Consider the following 20,826-nt stretch of genomic DNA (forward strand, 5'->3'; position numbering starts at 1 on the left):
TTTGAAAAACACTTGTCCCTAAGAAAAAGAAATACACTGTTTCTTTGCATGCAGACATTTTTTGGCTGACTTGGTAATCAGTTAACAAAAATAGTCACAGAGAACAACCTTGATGAGAAAGAACGTGGGAGGTGACGTGGGCTGCCCCCTGCTCAAAGCAGGCTCAGCGCTGAACCGGAACCAAGTTAGTTCTGACTTTGTCCAGTCAAGCCTTGAAACCCAGCAAAGCTTCTCTGTGAACCTGTTCCAATGCTTAACCTGCATTTTTGTGTGCGTGAGTACTAGACACGATGGTCAGGCTATCCAAGACAGAATTTTAAGTAAGATTCAAGAGATATCAGGCTAACATTGAGTTTTGAAAACACCTGAGCCGTGTAGGCCTCTGAGAAAGCCATCATCCGCCTATTCCTCCCCTGAAGGCACAGCCTTCATAACACTCACGCGGAGCTCTAACTACTCCCTTTACTTACACACACACATTATTTCTGGAAGTCTGGCCAGGGACTCAAACCCCACATTATACCAGTTTTCTGCCTCGGCTGCTCTGAAACTTTCTGCCGGTCCCTTAACTTGTCAAGTAGCTTTGTCAGCAGAACCCTGCTGCCTTAACTTCTGACAGATACCAGAGACACTTGTAACTTGTGCAACAAGGTTTTTGCAATTGATTTTGACATGAAACTTCATCTCTAAATTCTGGCCAATACTGAGTTCCTCTTTCTTGTTTTTCACAATAATACTGGCTAGGCAGTAGGACAATTTTCTGATTTGCACCTCTCTTCAAAGTGTAATATCTCATTTTTTACACTTAAGCTAGAAGGGGTAAAAAGTCTGTGAGCTTTCATTGCTGTTTCTTAAACAAAACCGAGGAAGTCATATGGCACAAATTTAACATAAAGCAGCAGTTTTGGATGGATGGATGGATGGATGGATATCTCACTGCAGTGACTAAGTCCCAAGGCTGAGGCAGTTCAAGTTATGTGAGATAAACACTGCCCCATCATAGAATCACTCAGGCTGGAAAAGACCTCTAAGATCATCTAGTCCAACCTTTAACTAACTTCTGCTTTTGTTTCTGGCAAATTTTCTTGGCATATTCTCATTTTATGAATAGTCCTTGATCAGCATCTGTACAACGAGCTATGCTCTGCAATAACAGACATTTTGTTTCGGAGTAACAATTAGCATTGCTTGTCAAATAAAAATGCGAAGTGAGACGTACAAAAACATACACACAAACCAAAAGCCTGGAGAGAGAAGAGTACTAACTATTCTCAGAATGGGACAAACAGTGCAGGGAAGGTTGCGAGCACAAAAAACATAACTGAAAACTAACACATTCCAACATTAACTATTTTACCCTGAGAAATGGTAGCCAACATGCAAGTCCAGTCAGTGATTCAAGGATTAAGATCCTGTTAGCTGCCTCTGAATTGCCAGATAACACATCGCTGAAACTAAAGTAAATGCTGTAGCTGGGCTGTAAAATTTGCTGAGTTTTACAACAGGTACCGTAACAGCAAGTTATGTAATGGTTTCTCAATACATTTATCTATGCAAAGCATCATAAATAAGGCAGCTGAACTTCATAAAAATACAAAGCGTGGCACGAGTAACAAGAACACTAAGCAATTCCCAGTATTATGTATTTTCAGACTACTCTCTGCACTGGGAAGTCATCACAAAATATTCCAATTTCCATTCACAAAACATCCCACTGGAGTAAGCTACTACCACACACCTTGAACAGAAGTTGTTTTTATTTAATATTCATATCACTGCAGTGCTAGCAACAGTTATGATACCCAATACTTTGGCCTAATTTGCTGTTTTCACAAACACATCATGTACACTCATTCTGCACTGGTTATCACAGCAGCAGTGAAAATACCAGTACTTATTCTACTGAAGGCAGTGGAATTAGCTAGACTTCATGAATGAGTCCACTACAGCTCTGGCATCTGAATGCAATTAACTCGCCTAAGGCCACTCAGCAAGTCAGTAGCAATGCTGGAATGTGAAAACGAGACTTCCTTACTTCCAGCTCTGTCTTTGCTGAAACCTCAAATCACTCGATCTCCTCAGTAGCTGCCATAATTACTATGTGCTTCAGTGGAATTCCTACTGTTTAGTTTTTCATAGGCTATTTTATTATGCGAGTATGCATAGGCTGTTCTAGTTGAAGATGTTATAACCACATACACTGTAAGTCTCATTTCTGTGCATTTGTAACTTGGCCACAGATTCCTAACAGACTGGAAAGGGAATTTACCACCAGGGATTCTTGTCTTCTGAAGATACAACTAGTTGTTATCATAAATCTATAATCTTGGGTGTCAGCCCTAGGCAAGGAGGAGCTGGAAACTGACTACGGGAGTTATTTTAATCCTAAAGGACCTAAAGATGGAGAGGGACAATCTTGTCTCCAATTGCCAGCTTCTCCCCTCCACATGCTGAGGAAGTCTGAACATTCAAGAACGCAAGGGAAGGATAAAGAAGAGGAATAGTTGTGGATGTTCATCCACTGTTCCTGGGATAACCAAGGACCTTCTGGTGTGTCAGTTTCTTCTCATTCAGAAGGAAGAGTTTTAAACAGTTCAGGAAGCAAGTTGTCTTCCTGACGCATCTCGCATATTCCCTCTAGCTGCTAAGGCAGAGGAAGACGAAGGGAAAAGGAGGAGCTCTAGAAGTAAACAAGTTATAAAGAAGCCAAAAGTAGTGATGGACATGAAGAACCCTGTCACGATTTCATAAAGATGTTCACATTCTCAGCTCTGTATAAATATAGAACTGAAATAAATTTCCATATCACTACAATCACTCCTGTTCCCTTGCCCTTCCAGCGGTTGTGTCCACTGCTCCTCAGCTTAGATTTCAAAGCTACATGATCTAAAACTGAAAAAGACATTCGTGCCATGAAGTGTCCATATTGGATGTGAGGAGAAGTGATAACATCCACCTGCTTAAAGCTTTGCCATGGCGATCTCTCACAGACAGAACAGACCTCAACTTCAGAAAGAACCTTTGCAGCTGGAAGCATGTTCTAATATGGCACATTTCAAATCTTCTCAAAGCCCTTGTGAGGACTAATAAGAATTAACCTTACTTACAGTACCCTTCTCAAAAAGTTATGGTCCTCACTGAGTGCCCACATGCAGGGTCAGAATCGAAGACAGGATGACAAAAATAATCCATCTGTCCACCTACTACACCTACACAGCAGCAGCTGTAGAAGATAAAGTACTGGGTGTCAGAATTCTAACTTGGCCCCAAAACAAAACCCTAAATATACTTTGGTTTGAGATGAGGAGCTGGAGAGCAACAGTGAAGTCAACCTAGCCTTCCTTTTCTCCTGAAGCAGAAATCCACCAGAACTTGAAGCCAGCTTCTCACACAAGCACAAGTAAGAAGAACAGAATGCTTTCACTCCTGGACTGTAAATAAACAGGTGTTGTTAAAAACCCCAAAGCAGGCACAGATATCAGGTATGTGAGACTTACTGACAGCTGTTATGCAAAGGTACAGAGATAACAGCATGAATACATCCAAACCAACTCATCTGTTATTTGTCCACTACTAAACATTTCCTAAAACCTCACAGCTGGATGCAACCACTTGCACCTGACTTGCTCCTTCCCAACCCAAGGCTCCCGAGACAATGCAGCAATATAAGATATCAGCTAGAAGAGTGGTGGCTTTTTTTTTTCCCTTCTACTCTTTACTACTTATACCCAAGAGCTGCTGCATGTGTTCTCAAATACATGTATTGCTCTCTATTTTGCACCAGAGTATCAGATTCCACTGACTTCCCACTGTCATCTGAGTAAATAAAAACAGACAAGAAAAAAAGCCTGTGGGTACCAGTAGGCAAAACAAGATACTTGGGGAAAATCTGCCACATTAACTACAAAGCCAGTTCAATACCTGTTAAAAAATAGGCTGGGTCATATAAATATATATAATTTTAACCTTATGCTACCAAATTATGCAGAAAGAAACAGAAGTCGCTCCATGGACAAAAATCTTTATATTGCCAGGCTGTTCAAGGTTTACCAGCTGTACAATATAGCAAAAAGAAAAGAACAACCCTTAAGAGTTGTGCTAATGATTTATTTTATGCAACATCTGTGCAGCAAGGTGAGCTTATCACAAGGTGAATCAGTAACTGCCAGGACTGCTTTAACAATGAAGTCCAGCAGCTCTGAGTGTGACAAATCCAACAGAAAAAAACAACTGATCCTGGCAACAGGCAGCAAAATTGAGAATAGCAAGCAACAAGGAACATCATGACAATGGAGCAGCGTTGGTTCAACAGGTTTCAAAGCCAGCTACTTCTGCAAAGATACGACCCTTCTTTCCACTTGTTTCTTCTACCTTTTTGTCCTACATAAAACTTCTCAAGCAAGAATTAAGAAACATTTCTAATCAGGTACAAACTTAGAGCAAATTTCCTTGTAGGTACCCTGGAGCACATACTGGGACCAAGACAGAGACGGAAGTCAAAGAAACACCTCACCACTGCAGTCGAGTCACTACCACCCATCAGTGCTCACCTCATCTAGAGTTTATAGAGAACTTGAGCTGTTTGTAAAAAAAACAAAAAACAAAATGAACAAAAAACCCACCACACTGTTAAAAGAAGAACACTTCTACTGAAACAGTTTTCTGTTTTAAGAGTTTTTTTCAAGTTAAGTACTGGAGACAGGATTTTGCACTTTATTTAAAATCCGTGCTAAGAAAGTAGCCATTAAACCCTAAACGCGTGTCAGGGCAGGTTACAACTTTCAAAGGCTTTGGCCAGGCTACTTAAATATTTTTTCTATACAACACTTCGTATTAGTTAAAGTTGCTTGCATTGTAATGTCAAGAACAATAATTTATTTCAGATTCATTTGTTCCATTGGTGGAAGATGTGTCAGAGCAGAAATAAGATGCAAGGTCTAACAGTGTCACCGTAACCCACTCCTGGACCTCCAATCCACATTCCAGCTCCAGCTCCCCATATGATTTTTCAAACCCTTCAGTCTCAGCCCTAAACTTAAGAGTTACATTCTATAAAATTAAACCCATTAAGATCACAAGTAAGAGTTTCCCTCTGTAGAGCACAACTCAGAAGACCAGGAAGCAATCCCACTGCCATGCTTCACAACCCAGCTTTGATCAAACAAGTGACTCAACGTAAGAACTGTAATAGATGATGAAAATAAAGCAGAACATTCCAGAACAATTAGACTTCTGCACTACAAACAGGCAGTCACAGAATGAATGTGCGCACAAGAAAGGAAAAAAAAACCACTGGTGTCCATTCTGAATTCCTAGCAGATTTAGAGAAAAAGGATTAGAATTTATAGGTACAAGGCTAGAGGAAGTTTGGCAAGGGCAGGCTGTATAAGAGAATTTTTCTATCCAAGCTAATAAATTTTCTCTGACTCAAAGCACTGGAAGACAGATGAGAGATCTTTCACTACTTTGTAAATTACAAAAAAAAAAAAACAACACAAAAAACACAATACCACATGGTAGCAAAAAAGAACATTTTACTTGGTAAAGCAACAGAAATACAAAATACTTAATTCTGATAGGAATTCTATCGCCATGCATGAAATACTTATAAGATGTTAATACAAGAACATGTTACCTACTCTCACAGAGGAGATCTTCTCAGCCCCTCAGTTTCCACTAGCAGGCACAGGAGGGGTGTGGATGTACCATTAATCAAGCAATTCCACTCACTCACCATACAACAATCAAAATTAATAACTGAAGGGAGATGGAAAGGGCAGGTGAAAGCTTGTGTCAACATTTAAAGATTTCAGGAAAGCAAATTAAAATGGCAGTGAAATGAGAACAGAAGCTAATCTTAATTACAAACAAAGTCAGAGTAAAGCTTCAGTGAAGTTTCCTCTCTCCCCCACTACAGCATTGCCTATAGCTGAAGACAAATTGCTAGCATTTTGGTAATCTACTAAGTTAAAGTCATTACCCTGACAGTGCCAGGAAGTCTAATTTCCTGGAGCAGTAACACACAGATTTATAAGTGAATTTGAACACTCACCTTCTGGAATAGAAAATCTATCATCAGCACTGGGCTATGTGGAAAGTGACTGAGTATTTGAGATAACAGAGAAAGAAGAAATTCACCTGCTGACAGAAGGTCATGCAAAATCTCATTCCCTACGTACACAGGCTACTGACCAGGGTAAGTGTACGCACAAGGCTGAGCTTCTGAATATACGCAGCTTTTCTTTTAGGTCCCTGCTACAACAAAATGGATTTGTTCAAATATAAGCAGCTTTATTACTAGCCCAGTATTTCTGCTCTACTCTATTCCTATGCTTATGTTCCCATTAAAATGCAAGTAAGCTTAAATAATCAAAAGAGAAAAGAAAAATTAATAAAGACTTTAACTGATCTATAGGAGAGAATGAGTTAGCTCATCCACCAGGCTGAAATATACCTGAACACATGTCCTTTTGGCTGAAAAATTTCAGCTACTGAATGAGACGAACTGAAACTAGAGCTTAACTTCACTTTGAACACCCAAAGCAGCTTAGAGCATCCACTTTTACGCTATTAGATATATGCAAGCATAAGAAAGAAGTCAAGAGATTTGTCTAAACTAAATAGCGTACTGCTTTGGACTTAATTAGGAATAACTGACCAATTACATACAAAGAGCAGACTTGCTTTTCTGATGAACAGAGGTGGACAATCCAGCACCTTCACATCAGGAGGATCAAACGTTACAACCTTCATAACATCTTCAGAGGGCTGACATATATCAGTGCTGATTCTTTTCAGAAAATCTTATCTCTCAATCTACCAGTCTGCCATCTGAGACACTGCTTTCCACTGCACAGATATGATTAATCTTGATCTTTTCCCCACTGTATGAGCCTCCTGTCACTAGTCCTGCTCAGAAATAAGGACTTTGCTCACAAAGCCAAGGAACTGTACTACGCTACGTATTTAACGTGCACACAGGAGAAATCAACATTCATACCAAGGTAGCGCAGAAAGAGCAGTCTGCAGAGGAGTCAGCCAACGCTGCTGTCAGTGACCTACTTTATATTGGGGAAGGGATTTTAGCAAGACTGTTTTTTCTCCCAGAAGTAGGAATTTTTTGAAAGTACTAAATTTAGCAAGGTCCTAAGGACAGCATTTGTAATTTCTTGTCAGTGCTGTCCCCTTCTCATATGGCTCTATGCAAGCTCTTATTGTTTCCCCAAATTTATCCTCTCTCCCTGTCTGTCAGGAAAAAAAAATAATGCTCCTTTCAACAAAGAGGAAACAAGAAGCATCTCTTCGACAATCCTTCCTCATGAGGACAGCAGTACTCTGGACGCTGCCGGAGCATATATATATATATTTTTTAATATCAGATGAGACAGCTTCTGAAAGCATTACAAGATCTCTCATCTGACATTATCCAGTTTACTACAAATGATAACCCTGAACTGGAAGCATCCCCTGCTAGAATGCCTAGCACATAAAGTTATTACAGGTTTAGAAATGGTTTCAGGGCTGCTCAAATGCTGTGCTGCACAAAATCTGATTTCCATTAAAAAAAAAAAAAGAAACAAGAGCAATCAAAAGAAAGAGGACTCTAGATCATCCCTTATTAAAAAAAAAGATGGCCTTCATTCATTCTTTCCTCTCCAGAGCAAACAAATTCCAGGAAGAAATTACTAGTATTTAAACCAGGTAATAACCCCAAATTCCCTTTATTCTATTCAGGACATGAAAACGTTCATAAGCTATCTTGAAAGAGACTGAACAAATCTCTGCCATACAAACAGACATTTACCTGTCCCATTAGCCCACAACTTGAACTCCTAAAGGTTCTGCTTTTATGATGTTCACCTATGCGATAAGCAGAGATTCCTGTAATTAAAGTCATTCTGAGACCAAACAAAATTTCCAGAGATGATAGAAGATAGGTTTAAACTAGTTCACATTTTCTAGATTGCAGTTTTTCAAGTGATCATAAGCACAGTGTCAATTTAGCTCAGTGATCACATCTAAAATTATTCTATAAGGAAATCATGTCATCAGCTTCCTAAAGCCTTTTTAGATCCACCAGATAAACACCATGGATGTTGACTCAAGATTACAGGAAAGTTAACAACACTGCATCCCAAGGTTTAGTTAACTACCACAATGTTCATTTGCTGCACTGCATGAACAAATCTTATTACCCCAGTTTCATTTGCCCACAAAGATTCCAGCTGAAAACTCACTTTAATGTGGCTTTAATAATACATGAAAGAGATTAATCTATAATTGTTGATTTTTGAAATAGCACTTAATTGTGTCACTCAAACTGAGTGCTTTTGATCATTAAAACTTGCATGATTTTTCAATCTTAGTAACGAGGTTCTGCTTCAGCTGACAGCTGATCTCATCAGAGCCAATTATACTCTATGGCATACATCTGACCTGAGCTTTTAAGGGTTTTGAAACTGCAATTTTATTTTCCTTATCTTACTGAACAATTCAAAGTCCTAGCAATTTTGTTAGGACCTTTAATATCCAGGAACTCTCACGTAAACTAGATGCTTAGCAGGAAACTGCTGGTAAAAGAAAACAAAAATGTGTCACAATTTTTGTTCGCCCTTTAGGCACACAAATGAATAGTTCCTCATGCCTTTTCCCATGCAAATGGGCTTCTTTCAAAACTGGGGGATTAATCGCCTAACCCAATCTAGTATGAGATATGTAGTCAGATTACAATCTATTCCATTTAGATTAAATTAGGGTGTCTTCAAAACTGCCAAACCTCTTCAAGAGTGTGCCATTTCTAGCAATTGAATATGATAACGAGCTGCATAAGCTCAGATAGCAAGACATAGCTCCCATCAAACACACTACAAAAATTCTACCATTAGCAAAGCCACATCAAAGACTTAAAACTTATTTTAAATAAAGTTATTCAAGATATATTCCTTTGCAGAAATCCTTGATATCCGTTTTTCCTTTACTGGCACCTACATTCCAGTCACATTTATAAAACAATTAAAGAGTTGAAGCCCTTGCTATATTTTGACACCCCCCCCCCTTTTTTTTTTTTTATTAACACCCTACCCTTAAGAAGTCTCCTTGCTTTGCAATGTGATCAGTGCCCAGCCCTGAATTGAAGACACTGAAGTGAAAGTTGGTTAAGAGACGTTTCCTGCAGCTCCCATAACACGATGGCATTGTACCTTATAGGAGGTGCCTTAGTATCTCATGCAATAATACACCAGATGGAAATCTGTGTTTAGACATCAGCCTAGAAACTGTACCCATTGTACAGGGTGTCTGTAAATTAATTAGATCCATCTATATATTAGGATTAGTTCGTATATCATCAAAACAGAGCTCCACTGCCCATGAATTTAACTGAGTGCAGCACTTTACATGTGCAATTATTGTGCCATTACTGACCATTATTACATCTCTAAGAATGTTAGATACTGCCTCTGCTGCTGCCCTCAGTTTACAGAAAGGAAATTGAAGCACAAATCAGTTGATTTGATCAAGGTCGCTGTGGTGGTAGAATTCAGGTATCCAAAGAAAATCCAGAGATGTCTGTATACTCTCTGGAACTGTACACGTGATACAGGAAGAATTCAATTTTCCTTTGGAAGAATACTCTGGTAGTCCCCAGCACTTACAGATCGTTAAGGTGAGGGTGCTCTAGAAGAGCTTCTCCTGCAAGGCCAGGCTGACAGGGTGGCACCACAGCAGTTGCCACAACAATGGTTGGATCTGCAGTGATATTGCACACACTTCAAAAACCCGTACAAGTTTCAAAACACTGTCCAATGCTGTAAGAAGCCTGACGAGACCCAAATCATCTCCTAACCTCCAATCAAGGAGAGAGCACCACACATACAGGGTGGGATGCAGATCATCTGTACAAGATTTCACCTCTGCCAGAAGCTGAAATGCAAAAGCACAACACAGAGAAACTGAAGAACTATAGAGATGCCAGGAAAGGGAAAAGATGAGTGATAAGTACACTCAGCTAATGCATTTCTTAATTCCTTACATTCAGGTTCAGTGCAGGCAATTTGCAAATGGAGTTGTAAAAGACAACCACATGCATTTACCCTTCTATGGAGGTACACAACCTAATACCAAATCAGACAGGCCTCTTTGAGATTCCCCCCATTTAGCAATTTAATATAAAAGCTGCTTATATCCAGTATTAAATACTAAATAAGCTCTGACACATCTATTATTTCAATTAACTGAATACAAAAGAAAGATCAACCTGATATGCTCATGTCTCAAGTCCCTTTAAGAGCCTCCAGCTCCCATGCTACTTGTTATTTCCAAAAGCACAAACATTAGCATTACCTTTTGCTGTTTCAGACCGCTTAGGCAAATCAAGTGTATCAAAATTCCTGTCCAAATCTCCATTCTTCTTTCCTGTGCAAAAAAAAAATCAAGACAACAGATGGTAAAGACTATCAGCATACTGACAGGTAAGTTACTGTCATGCGCATCTATGAGAGAAGATATTGACTCAGAATATAAATCAGACTATTACCAGAATCTGTACATGTGTGACCTGCAATCCAGCTGCATGGCTGTGCTTTTAGCCTGAGCAATTTCAGGACAAAAATCTGTGCAACTTTCAGGTTGATCTGCTAATATGAGAGCACTGGCAATTCAGCGGGCCTTAAGAGTGCTTAAAATCTACAAAAACTGTGCCATTTCTCTTCTTTGCAAAGCTGCAGCCCTCCCTCAGAGGCCCAGGATTTCCTCATTATTCCCACAGAGAAGTTTTGACCTGAGGCTTAGCTGAAGAAGAAACAGAGCAGCATAGCAAAACACAACAGGCTTGCTTAGCAGCCTCTGTCCTCACTGTGACTGCCAGGTAGGGAGGCCTAGATTTAACACAGTACAGACAGCAACCAACAACTTAACCTTCAGTTGCCCTTCAATCAATGAAGTGCAATTTTGGCTATTTAGTAGAAACTAATGGAAACAATTTCATATTTTTTGCTAAGAGACAGTTTTAAGCCATTTCATCAGCTTTAATTTGTACAGTCCTTCACAAAAAAGTGGGCTGCCACCAGGACTTGAGTTTTAGGCTAGGAATGCAAGGTTATGTACACAGTTGGGGAGAGAAGTGTTAATTTTCTCTTCCCCCACCAAGGGGACACACTGCCTTCGCTAAGCACACTTGAATGCTGTGGGAGAACCAAGCTCCTTGTGGTTGGAAGTCTTGAGAGCAGATTTTCAAGGAAGTGCAGGAATCCTTATGGCTTCTGAGGACAGCAATGTACAATTTAGCTTTTCCAATTTATTTTAAGGGGAAAATCCAGTCAGTTATTTAGTCCCTTTTGCACAAGAGCAGGGGAAGAAGGTGCAACGGTGAGTGATGAGATGAATTCAGAACAACTCAATTTAAGCTTCAAGGGTGGCTTCTGAGCAGGGACCCTAGCAGACTGTCACTGGAGGGCTACAGGAAGGGCTAAAAGCTCCACCAGTCGGGATGCTTAAAAACAAACAGGAAAACAGTCCTTGGAAAACCTAACATGGAGAGTTACAAGAGACTCGTCTTGACTGGGAATAGGTCACAAAACAGGAAAGGCCAATCCCTGCCCCACTATAGGAGGGAGCTGGCACAGCTTCTGCACGGTGAAGTCAATGGGCTGCTCTACCTTTCTTACTGACAAAAGAACAAACATGCCGTATGGAGTAGAAACTGCTTTTAAATACCAATATGAACACTTAGAAATGACAGTAAGAGGAAAGAAACTAAAACCTGAGGCTAGCAATACATTACAAAAAACAAAACACACCAACACCACCTGTAAATACTAAACAAAACATGTATCTAGAAGTTCTGTTCATCTGAAGTAATTTGGTTAAAGTATGAAAAAGCCCATCTTTCTAGACTGCAGCCCTCCATCTAGCTTTTGTTCCATGAAAGAACCAGAAACATGTTGCTCGGGGAACCGAATACCAGAAAGAACAAAACGCACAGCGAAGGACACTGCATTTCATAACAACAGCTGAGCCCTGCTGCTGGCTGCAAACCCTTGTTGACCCTCAGACCATGGTGAGGAAAAAGCAGGCCAGAGGGATTAAAAAAGGAGCACAGAAGGAAGGAAGTCAGTGTTTAGGAAAGATTACAGACTTAAAACAGACCAAGAAATGTGACTGCATCTTATCTACAAGTATGACAAACTTTTTTCACATGCCCCCAAATTTCACGTCTCTGGCATTTGCTAGTTACAAACCTCAAAATAACTGCACTGAGAGCCAGACTTGACTCAACTATTCATTTCAGAAGTTTTCCCTATAATTTTAAGATCTGAGTTAGTTATTTTTACCAGCCCTGCAGAACTGAGATGGCGCAGGAAGAGCCAGACTCCTTCTTTAGGGTGCACTGGTCAGTGAGCAGCGCTTTTTAAGGGACTGTCCGGGAGAACAGTGCAGGCTGCTACAGCTTTTGAGCTGGCAGCACAGAAGCAGCTGCCTGCTTATTAAGCCATCTTTCACTAAGACAGCACGCTCCACCTGTGTTTCGTGAACTTCATTTCCAGTCTCACAATTTCAGGGCCAGGCTGAATGTACCGGCCTTCTTCTGTGAAACCTTTTCTGGTTTGTCTCACAGCCCCCAGAGGAACTAATCCAGCCCTTGGGCAAAACCACATGTGTTTAAAACAGAAGCTGCCAGCTGTTTACAAATGGAAGAAATTCAGAAGACAGAGTTCTGACCATGGGGATCTCAACTCTACAAACTGTTTAATCAAACTGAACAAAGGCCAGGTTCAGAAATACCTGAAGCACCTCCATTTTCCAGAGCCTTCCTACAGGGAGTGGGTTAGGAGCATGAGGAATAAGCTGTAAGATGATTCCAAAGAAATCCATCTGGAAGACAAAGGTGGCCCAGCTGCGACTTTTCCCATTTAATTTCCGTGAGACCCACAATATTGATTTGGATTTTCTAAAAAGGTGACAGAATTTAGCAATTTCAAGAGCCTATCAATTACACAGCTCTCAGCCATCACCTAGCCTGCCTGATACCACAAGAAAAACAGCTTCCCTGCCAGCCACTGGAGCGCTGAACATCTTGCTATCCCTCAAGCCAGCCAGGATCACTAGTGCCCAGGGATGCTTAAATGACCACACTAGCAGTTAAAAATTTGAAAGCACTGGTTTTGGACATCTCAGTTTCTGTTGCTCTATGTGTCTCCCTCCTCCCCAAGTTTTCCTGACCTAGCAACACTAGACAAAAGACGATGCTGTTGGATTACAAACAGAGCTTCGAACTTGGCCAAGAGACAGACAGCCCTGAATGTGCCTGCTGACAGGTCTGTTTTATGAAACCTGGCTGTAGGAATTGGCACTGCAATTGGGTTTGGGAAAACAGCCTGACATGAGACTTGCTTGTACAAGATGCAATTTACAGTCTCTGAAACAGTGGGATTAAAATTCTTTGCCTCTCCCCCCACTACTTCTATGTGAGAAACAACCAAAACATGACCTTTTGCATTTTCATTCTGCCAGTAAGACTCTGAGGTGTGACCCAGTGTTATTAACCACTAATGTTGTTTATGATCTTCCTTAAATGTCGTTCTGTTTTCCTGGATAATCAATACAGCTATTCAGCTAGACCACTCTTGCTGAAGGATTAATTCCCAAACACTTCCTTTCTGGTTAAAGAAAATAAATTAAAAGCAAAGAGATTTGTTCATGACACCAGCACCATCCCCAGCAGTCAATACTGTGCTCGTTAATACACCCACTGAACTGGAAGGCGGTGGAGTAACAGAAAGCAAGGGCTGAGCTCTGCCTTGCCAGCATGCCCACCCTCCACAGGCCTCACCAGTCACAGTCAGAAATCAGCATCTCACGGAATGCTAATGAGCACCTTTTGTTGGGGGGAGCAATTTTTTTCAACATTTCTCTTCTGGCTCAGCCCTCCAGACCTCATTGATCTGAAGCAAGTGTCAGAGACTGAAAACGAGCCTGTCTTTACCCCCAGATCATTATCAATAACACAGTGCACCCATCAATAACTCTGGGGCACTCCACAGGCTAACTGAACTTGCCAGCTGAAGAGGGAGGGAGGGAGGTAAGCTTGTACATTTCAATTGCACTTTCACCCTATTGTGTTAGGATGTGAAACTGAAGGGTGTAGCCCCCAACAATCTACTGGAGGTATCTTCATCTAGCTAGTGTGAATGTCAGTAATAAACACACAGCAGCCAAGGCACCTGTGCCCAGTCAGACAAAACACCAAGGCTCTCTGAGAACACTCATCCAAGCTGCTGAGTCTTTACAGTTATCACTACCTAGGTGAGTTAGCAAAGCTGTACTTTGACATGACAGGGTTGGGAAGGCAACTTGCACACTTACCTGTGCCCTCCCTCATGGGATTATCAAGCTAGTCACAAATCAATTCTGTTATTGCACTTACACCAGGACTGAATAAAAATGTCTTTTCTATTAGCAATGTGAGAAGACCAAACATAAAATGCTGCCTCGATCAGACAGCGGATTTCCATGCCTGCTGAAATGAACAGGAGGATGCACTGGGGGAGCAGAGAAGGCGAATGAGCAAGACCTTGATGTCAGCTCTTTGCCTTGCATGTAAAAGCAGAACAATGCAGATTATGGTGATGATAAAAAAAAGTATTGCAAAGACTCACCTTGATTGAACCATTCCTCTAATTACCAGAAAAGCAGCAAAAGAAAAACAAAAATTTACAGGAAGGAAGAAAATACAAAGGAATAGTCACAAAGAGGCAGAATTTTACAGAATAGGTTCAAAGCCTGAGATTTACAAGGAACTTCCTAAAACTAAAACAACCCCAAAACAAACCCACAAAAAAAAAAGGATATTCTACTTAATTTCTTTTGTTCCTGCTGAAAAGTCTTTCCCTGTAGATCTTTTTTTTTTTTCCCCTTCACTTTTCATTACAAAAAAAGTGCTCCAGGAATTGAGGGGACGGTGACTAGCCCTTTGCGGATGTGTTTGAAATGCTATGATCAATGACCATGAAATAAAAAACATGGGAACACTGCAAGATTAAGTGAGCAAGAGAAGGAGGGAATTGAAGTGACCTATTTTGAAGTCCAAGACTGACAAAATTAAGACAGTTTCAGCCTAGGTATTCACATAAATTTAGTGATGGGACAAGGAATTATCTATTTATGACTTTAAAAGTGTATTTACACACAGGGCCAAACCCAGGCTGTCACTGAGTGCCTGAACTGCTTGCTGAAATCTGCAGGTTCATCCACAGTGTCACATGATTTTGAGATCAATTAATCCAAAAAGACACAATCATATTTTGTGGCTGCTCAACTGAAGCTATCAGGGTGTACAGATGCAGAAAATACAGGAAACTGGCAGCCACTTGACAACGGGCAACCACCGGAGAGCGCTGTCTTTTCAGTCATCAAGAGGATGAGGACAGTTCTCTATCATCACACTCCCCTCTTTCACAGTGCACACACACAGCTTTTACGTAAAACAAAACAAAACTTTAACTGACTGCATTGCTTTCAAGCAGCAAAACATCATGGACAAATGGCAGGAAACTGGTTTGACTCAGCACACATTCAGGGTTTCCAAAGGGTATCACAGTATAGCTTCAGTCATTCACTGTGAGAACAGGTTGGCCAGGCAGCTAAAATTCTTTTTCCATTTTTTCCCCCAGTCATTAAAACATTCCCCTCAATCCCTCGATTAATGTTTTTGGTTTTTTAGACACATGTTAAATCTCTCTGGTGACAGACTAGTCTGCAATAGCAAGTTCACACTGTGATGACTTTATAACACATATGGAAACAAAACATTTTAATAACATGTACAGGTCACATCAGAGGAAGATTAATGTACAGCACACAGTCCCTCAAGCTCAACCAATTCCTTGTCTACTCTTCAGCATCATAACCTTCCTTAGACCCTTGGCATAAATAGTAAGCCAGGATGTGAGTACACACGAATGCAGAAAATGGAGCCTAGACAAAACTAACTTTGTTATCTCTGAATTCATAAGTCATTTCTCTAAAACAACAAAGAGAATGCATATAAATGTGTTTGAGCGTGAAAGAAACTTAAGTGTCTCTTTTTAGAGGGAAGATGGAATGGGGGTTACTGAGACTATTAATCTTCTCTGGTAATGAAACTCATTTGCAACACTCATACCCCAGAGGAAAGAACAGGTCTAGAAGCGACTGACAATTAAAAGCTACAAAATCCTGTTTGCAATTTAAATTATTGAGTGACAAAACTGGGAGGTTGTATGTTTTAGCTGTGGGTGGGAGGCGTCAGCTTTTAGTTTACGTTCAAATGTGGGAGACTGAAGGCGTGGAACAGACGGGACTACCATGCACAGAGATGAACACATGCTGGCCTGGCTTGCAAGGGCCGTGACACATGCTGTAGAGCCAAGCAAGTGGACTAAGCACAGGTTTGACAGATGCAAGGACACAGACAAGCAGAGGAGAGGCAGAGCACATCCACCGCTGCCCAACAGCAGTGTCTTACCACTTCTATTTAAAGCCAAGCAGAAGGATAGCAATTGTGGAAGTACTTCCCAAATACCTAGCAGTATTACAACAAGGGAGATGACCACAAGCCACAGCACTATAGACATGTACTTCCACAAACTGCCTCACTTTAACATGATGAAAGAGCTTTCAAGAGCAGGACTACACAGAAAATTTACCCACACATCCATTTCCAGTTTTGAGTTCTCTGCAAGACATACCTTTAGCTTTTTTTCCACCAAAACAACCAGCATCATCTTTCTTCTTTTTCTGAGAGCCGCCTGTGCTCGTAGTCTGACTGGCATCTAGTTCTTGATACTTATCAGCTCCGGGGACTTCTTTGTGGACGTGATAGGAAAGATTCCGCATGATGCACACGCAGTTCTCCACGGACTTAAACGAAAAAAAAAATTACATCACAAGTAAGTATTGAACCCTCCTATTTGCAAACTGTTGCATCGCTTAGTGGAAGTGTGTGGAAAGGGGAAAAAAAAAAGAAGCCACCCATACCAGGGAAAGAATGTAGATCAAGGAAATTTTGTCAAAAATACCCTAATTTAAGGTTCTTTCTTGTTCTAAAACCACTTCTTTTCTCCTAAAAGTGAAGTGTTTTATAAATAGTACCCATTCAAAATGAAAACTCTCTAATCAAAAATAGCATCCAATCGTGCATAAAGATGACGAATTCACCAAAAGATCACACACACAGCAGAAAATGATCATTTAAGGTTCTTATTTTAATACAGTGCTGTAACACTCTTCCAACCTTTACAATCCCCAAGAGACCCTACTTATTAAACTTTCTCTAGGTCAAAACTAAGGGCATGTGAGGATTTCAATGAGAACACTCATTGTTCTGTAGTAATAGCTCATTCATAGCACATCAGGTTCTGACAAGAGCAATGCTCTGTAGGTTGCAATGGAAGCCTCCTGGTGGTTACAAAATCCACTTCCAAAATTATCTGATTAAGTGACAGGGCTTTAGAATTCCCTTGTACAGTCCATCACATGGTGGGACTAAAAAACAATAAAATAAAGATGCTTAAAAGCCTCATTGGTGTTATAAAGCGATAGTATGCTCTTCACTTTTTAAACAGGTTAAACCTAAGATATTTCGTATGCATAAAAATATTGTTTTAAATACTATAGGATGAGATGACAATCAGAACAGATGAATCAACATCTGTACCTACAAAAAAAAAGCCATAATGTTTCAGGTCTAAAGACATCTTAATGTCTTAGCACTACATCCTTTTAAGATGGTGTTGAATAAAGTCTTTAAGATGTGAATCAACTCCTTTGCTAACATTGTGCAAAGCACAACACAATGGGACTCGATTCTGATTTGCAAACTGCACTTACGAATGTCAATTAAGTAATGCAGAACAATAGCAATAATGCCAGTTAATGCAGGAACAGAAGACTACTCTTCCCCACCCATCACAGCCACTTGTCTTTGCTCACCTCAACAGCCAGACAAGGCAACACAGCAGCATTGTGCTGATAGCCCGTCAGCAGAACCATCAATACCATGACAGAGATGAAAGGAAGGTAATTACTATATTTTCTGAGGCAAGCATAATCATGTTCTGATACTAGCAAATAGAAGTCAGACCCCAGTGCAGCACTTCAGCTTCAATTAATGGAAACATCCATTCAAGTTCTGATACTCAAGTTCACCTTATTGTCCGTATCCTTCTTGCCAACTGCAGACTGTAGGGCATGAAGGAGGGCATCCACCAAGCCGTCACACTCTCTTAGTCTTCTGCGTGCTTCTGCTCCATCTGAACTTACGTTCCTAATAGAAGAGATTTAAAAGAAAATTTAGCCCTCTAACCTTCACCGCAAGGTTGAAGGTGTGTTGATTTATACTACAATTATTAAGAACTCATTATCTCAGATCAACAATTTGGAGGCAAAGAAGCCTGACAAACTGTTATACCTCGGTAAAATGCGGGCATCCGCAATGACCCTAATCTGAACGAAAAGGGAAATGCAGTTGCTGAGGTGCCTACACACATTTTTCTGCATTGCTAGTAAGTTCAGCAATGTACCTTGAACTGGACAGTTCTCATAGCAAACAATACCCAATCTAAAAGTTTATTTTCAAAGCCAGAACTTTTCATCTGAAAAATACTTTCACCTTTTTAAAAGAAATTACACGTGGAGGCAAAATTACAAGTCAAATGCATAGTCAGGCACAGTTACCACAGTTTACATATGTATTATATATATATTTATATAAAGTTACTTTTTCTGAAGCTGAAGACCACTCAGCAGCAGTATGCTCCAGGCCACAGAAATTGCAAAATGCATTTTGATTTCATGAAAAAAATTAAAAATAGATATTCAAAAAGCTATAGATTATTTAACTATGAACCTGCCATGTTTTTTGGGGGAATGAACTGACAAAACAATTCTCAATAGTGTTCACCGGTAAGCCTACACACAAGTTTTCTCAAAGTTGAAATGCACAAATTTTGACAACACCACAGTCAACACTACAGCTTTCAGGGTCTGTGAGTTCTCAGATCTGTGTAAGGTTCGCTCTCAAAAGCTCAGGACACAGCGATTACCTTCTGCTATCAGGATAATGCGGCCAATTTTTCTTTTTACCTAATTATAGGGACTGCCAATCTCAAAGTCATAAACAAGCCAACCATGGTCCACCCCCCCATCACCCAGGCAAGCTTGTATGTTAATTGCTTAACTAGAAAAAAACATTTTCTCAGAGACCTCTCAAAATCTGAAGACACTTAACTGTGAGCTGGTTGCTCTAACAGCACATTAACTTGCAGTTAAGATCACAGATGAAATACACAGATAAACGAGTCCTTTCCCTAAAACCTAACGCAGTCTCGCCTCTAGCAATGGCTGATACAGGACATGTAAAGTGGATATTAACATATAATTCCACAGGATATATGGAAGAGAATTCTACATGCTGTGTTCTCATCTTCTGTTGTACTAATCCTTTAATATCTAAAGCCCAAACGTGAACTTTAATGTAAAGTTTTTATGAAAATGAAATTTGAATTAGAATTCTGAGATACCTTTCAGGTATTATGATAATAAACAACAGATGCTCCACCTCCAAGTACATTTATTAGAAGTGAAACATTACCTACTAAGCTTGAGGGTGGCAGAAACGCACTAAAAATGGTCCATGTCGAGCTGTGTATCACATTTCTTATTCACTCGTTAAGTCTTAGAAATAGCAAACTAAAATACATGAGAAACACTCTCAAATTTCAAGAAATAAATAAATCAAATCTTGCAAAAAATATTCCTTAACACCTTTCTTGCCCTCAAGGCCAATACACAAGAGATTCTTTTTTTTATTTGTGCTCCCACACATGTAACAACGTTTGTTTTATGGCTTTGGTTATTGACTGCATCACAGGATTTTTTTATCCTGCTGTCTTACTTCTTGATCTGTTATAGGATTAATATTAAGGTAGACATGGATAAGATCGTAATTGAAAGAGATATTGTAAAGTGCATCAATAAGTGTGGCTTGCTAACCTCACCTTCTTGCTGTATCTTCAACTATAGAAGAACTTAATGAAAATTAATGCCTCAAGAAAAGATTCCCACGTATATCAGACATAAATGAGCATGAAAATTCTGCAGGATCAAATTAATAGCTAATTAATACTGTGTATAAGCTACCCAGGCATCAAACTTGTTGCAACTAATACACTGGAAAATATCCGTGTGAGCATCTCGTGCAGAAACATCAGCTCTACAAACACCTGACGCTCCTGGGATTTTGCTAGTCCTCCTTGGGTGACAAGATTCCTGCAGCCGATGGGATTTACCTAACATGGAACAACAAAACCCATTTCCCTGTCTGTAACTATAACCCAGACATACCAGAGAGCTCAGCCCACATCCTTCACACAGAGAAGTCTGGGCAACACAGATCTCAGAGAGACTACGTCTAGGGAGATCGGTCCTGCCTGGCAGAACGTGCTCTTTCTGCTGCTCTGACACTGCACCAGGCAGCAAAGAGCTCCCTGTTCCCAAGGGAATACTTGCATTTCAGATACATGCACAAGTACACCAAACATCTGTAAGCACCAAGGAAAGGTGGGCTTTGAGTGAGCTGTCAGTCCCTGGAGAAGAGCCCCCGGGGTTGGAGTCCATCATCTGGAACAACCTTGGAAAGCTGGTTAAGCTGAGGCTACGAGCCCCTGCTGAACTCAACAAAATGGCCAACTGGTCCTGCAACCCAGAAAAATGCCAGTTTGCATTTCTGCCTCGGGGTGTTAATACTACAGCCTGCCTCCTTGATGATCACCTGGTCATCATCAGTCAAAT

General features: G+C 40.4%; 1 protein-coding gene across 15 annotated transcripts in view; it reads right to left on the minus strand.

Moving 5' to 3' along the window:
- Positions 1-20,826, minus strand: part of ARVCF (ARVCF delta catenin family member) — a 270,617-nt gene that overhangs the window by 33,976 nt on the left and 215,815 nt on the right. For all 15 annotated transcript variants that reach the window (XM_035556879.2, XM_035556865.2, XM_035556866.2 and 12 more), the window contains 3 exons: positions 18,184-18,301; positions 16,725-16,896; positions 10,342-10,413 (listed from right to left, as the gene is read on the minus strand). In XM_035556879.2, coding sequence (XP_035412772.1) covers positions 10,342-10,413; positions 16,725-16,896; positions 18,184-18,301 — 362 coding nt within the window. The remainder of the gene's footprint in view (positions 1-10,341; positions 10,414-16,724; positions 16,897-18,183; positions 18,302-20,826) is intronic.

Source organism: Cygnus atratus, chromosome 17, assembly GCF_013377495.2.
Source record: "Cygnus atratus isolate AKBS03 ecotype Queensland, Australia chromosome 17, CAtr_DNAZoo_HiC_assembly, whole genome shotgun sequence".
Classification (NCBI taxonomy): Eukaryota; Metazoa; Chordata; class Aves; order Anseriformes; family Anatidae; genus Cygnus; species Cygnus atratus.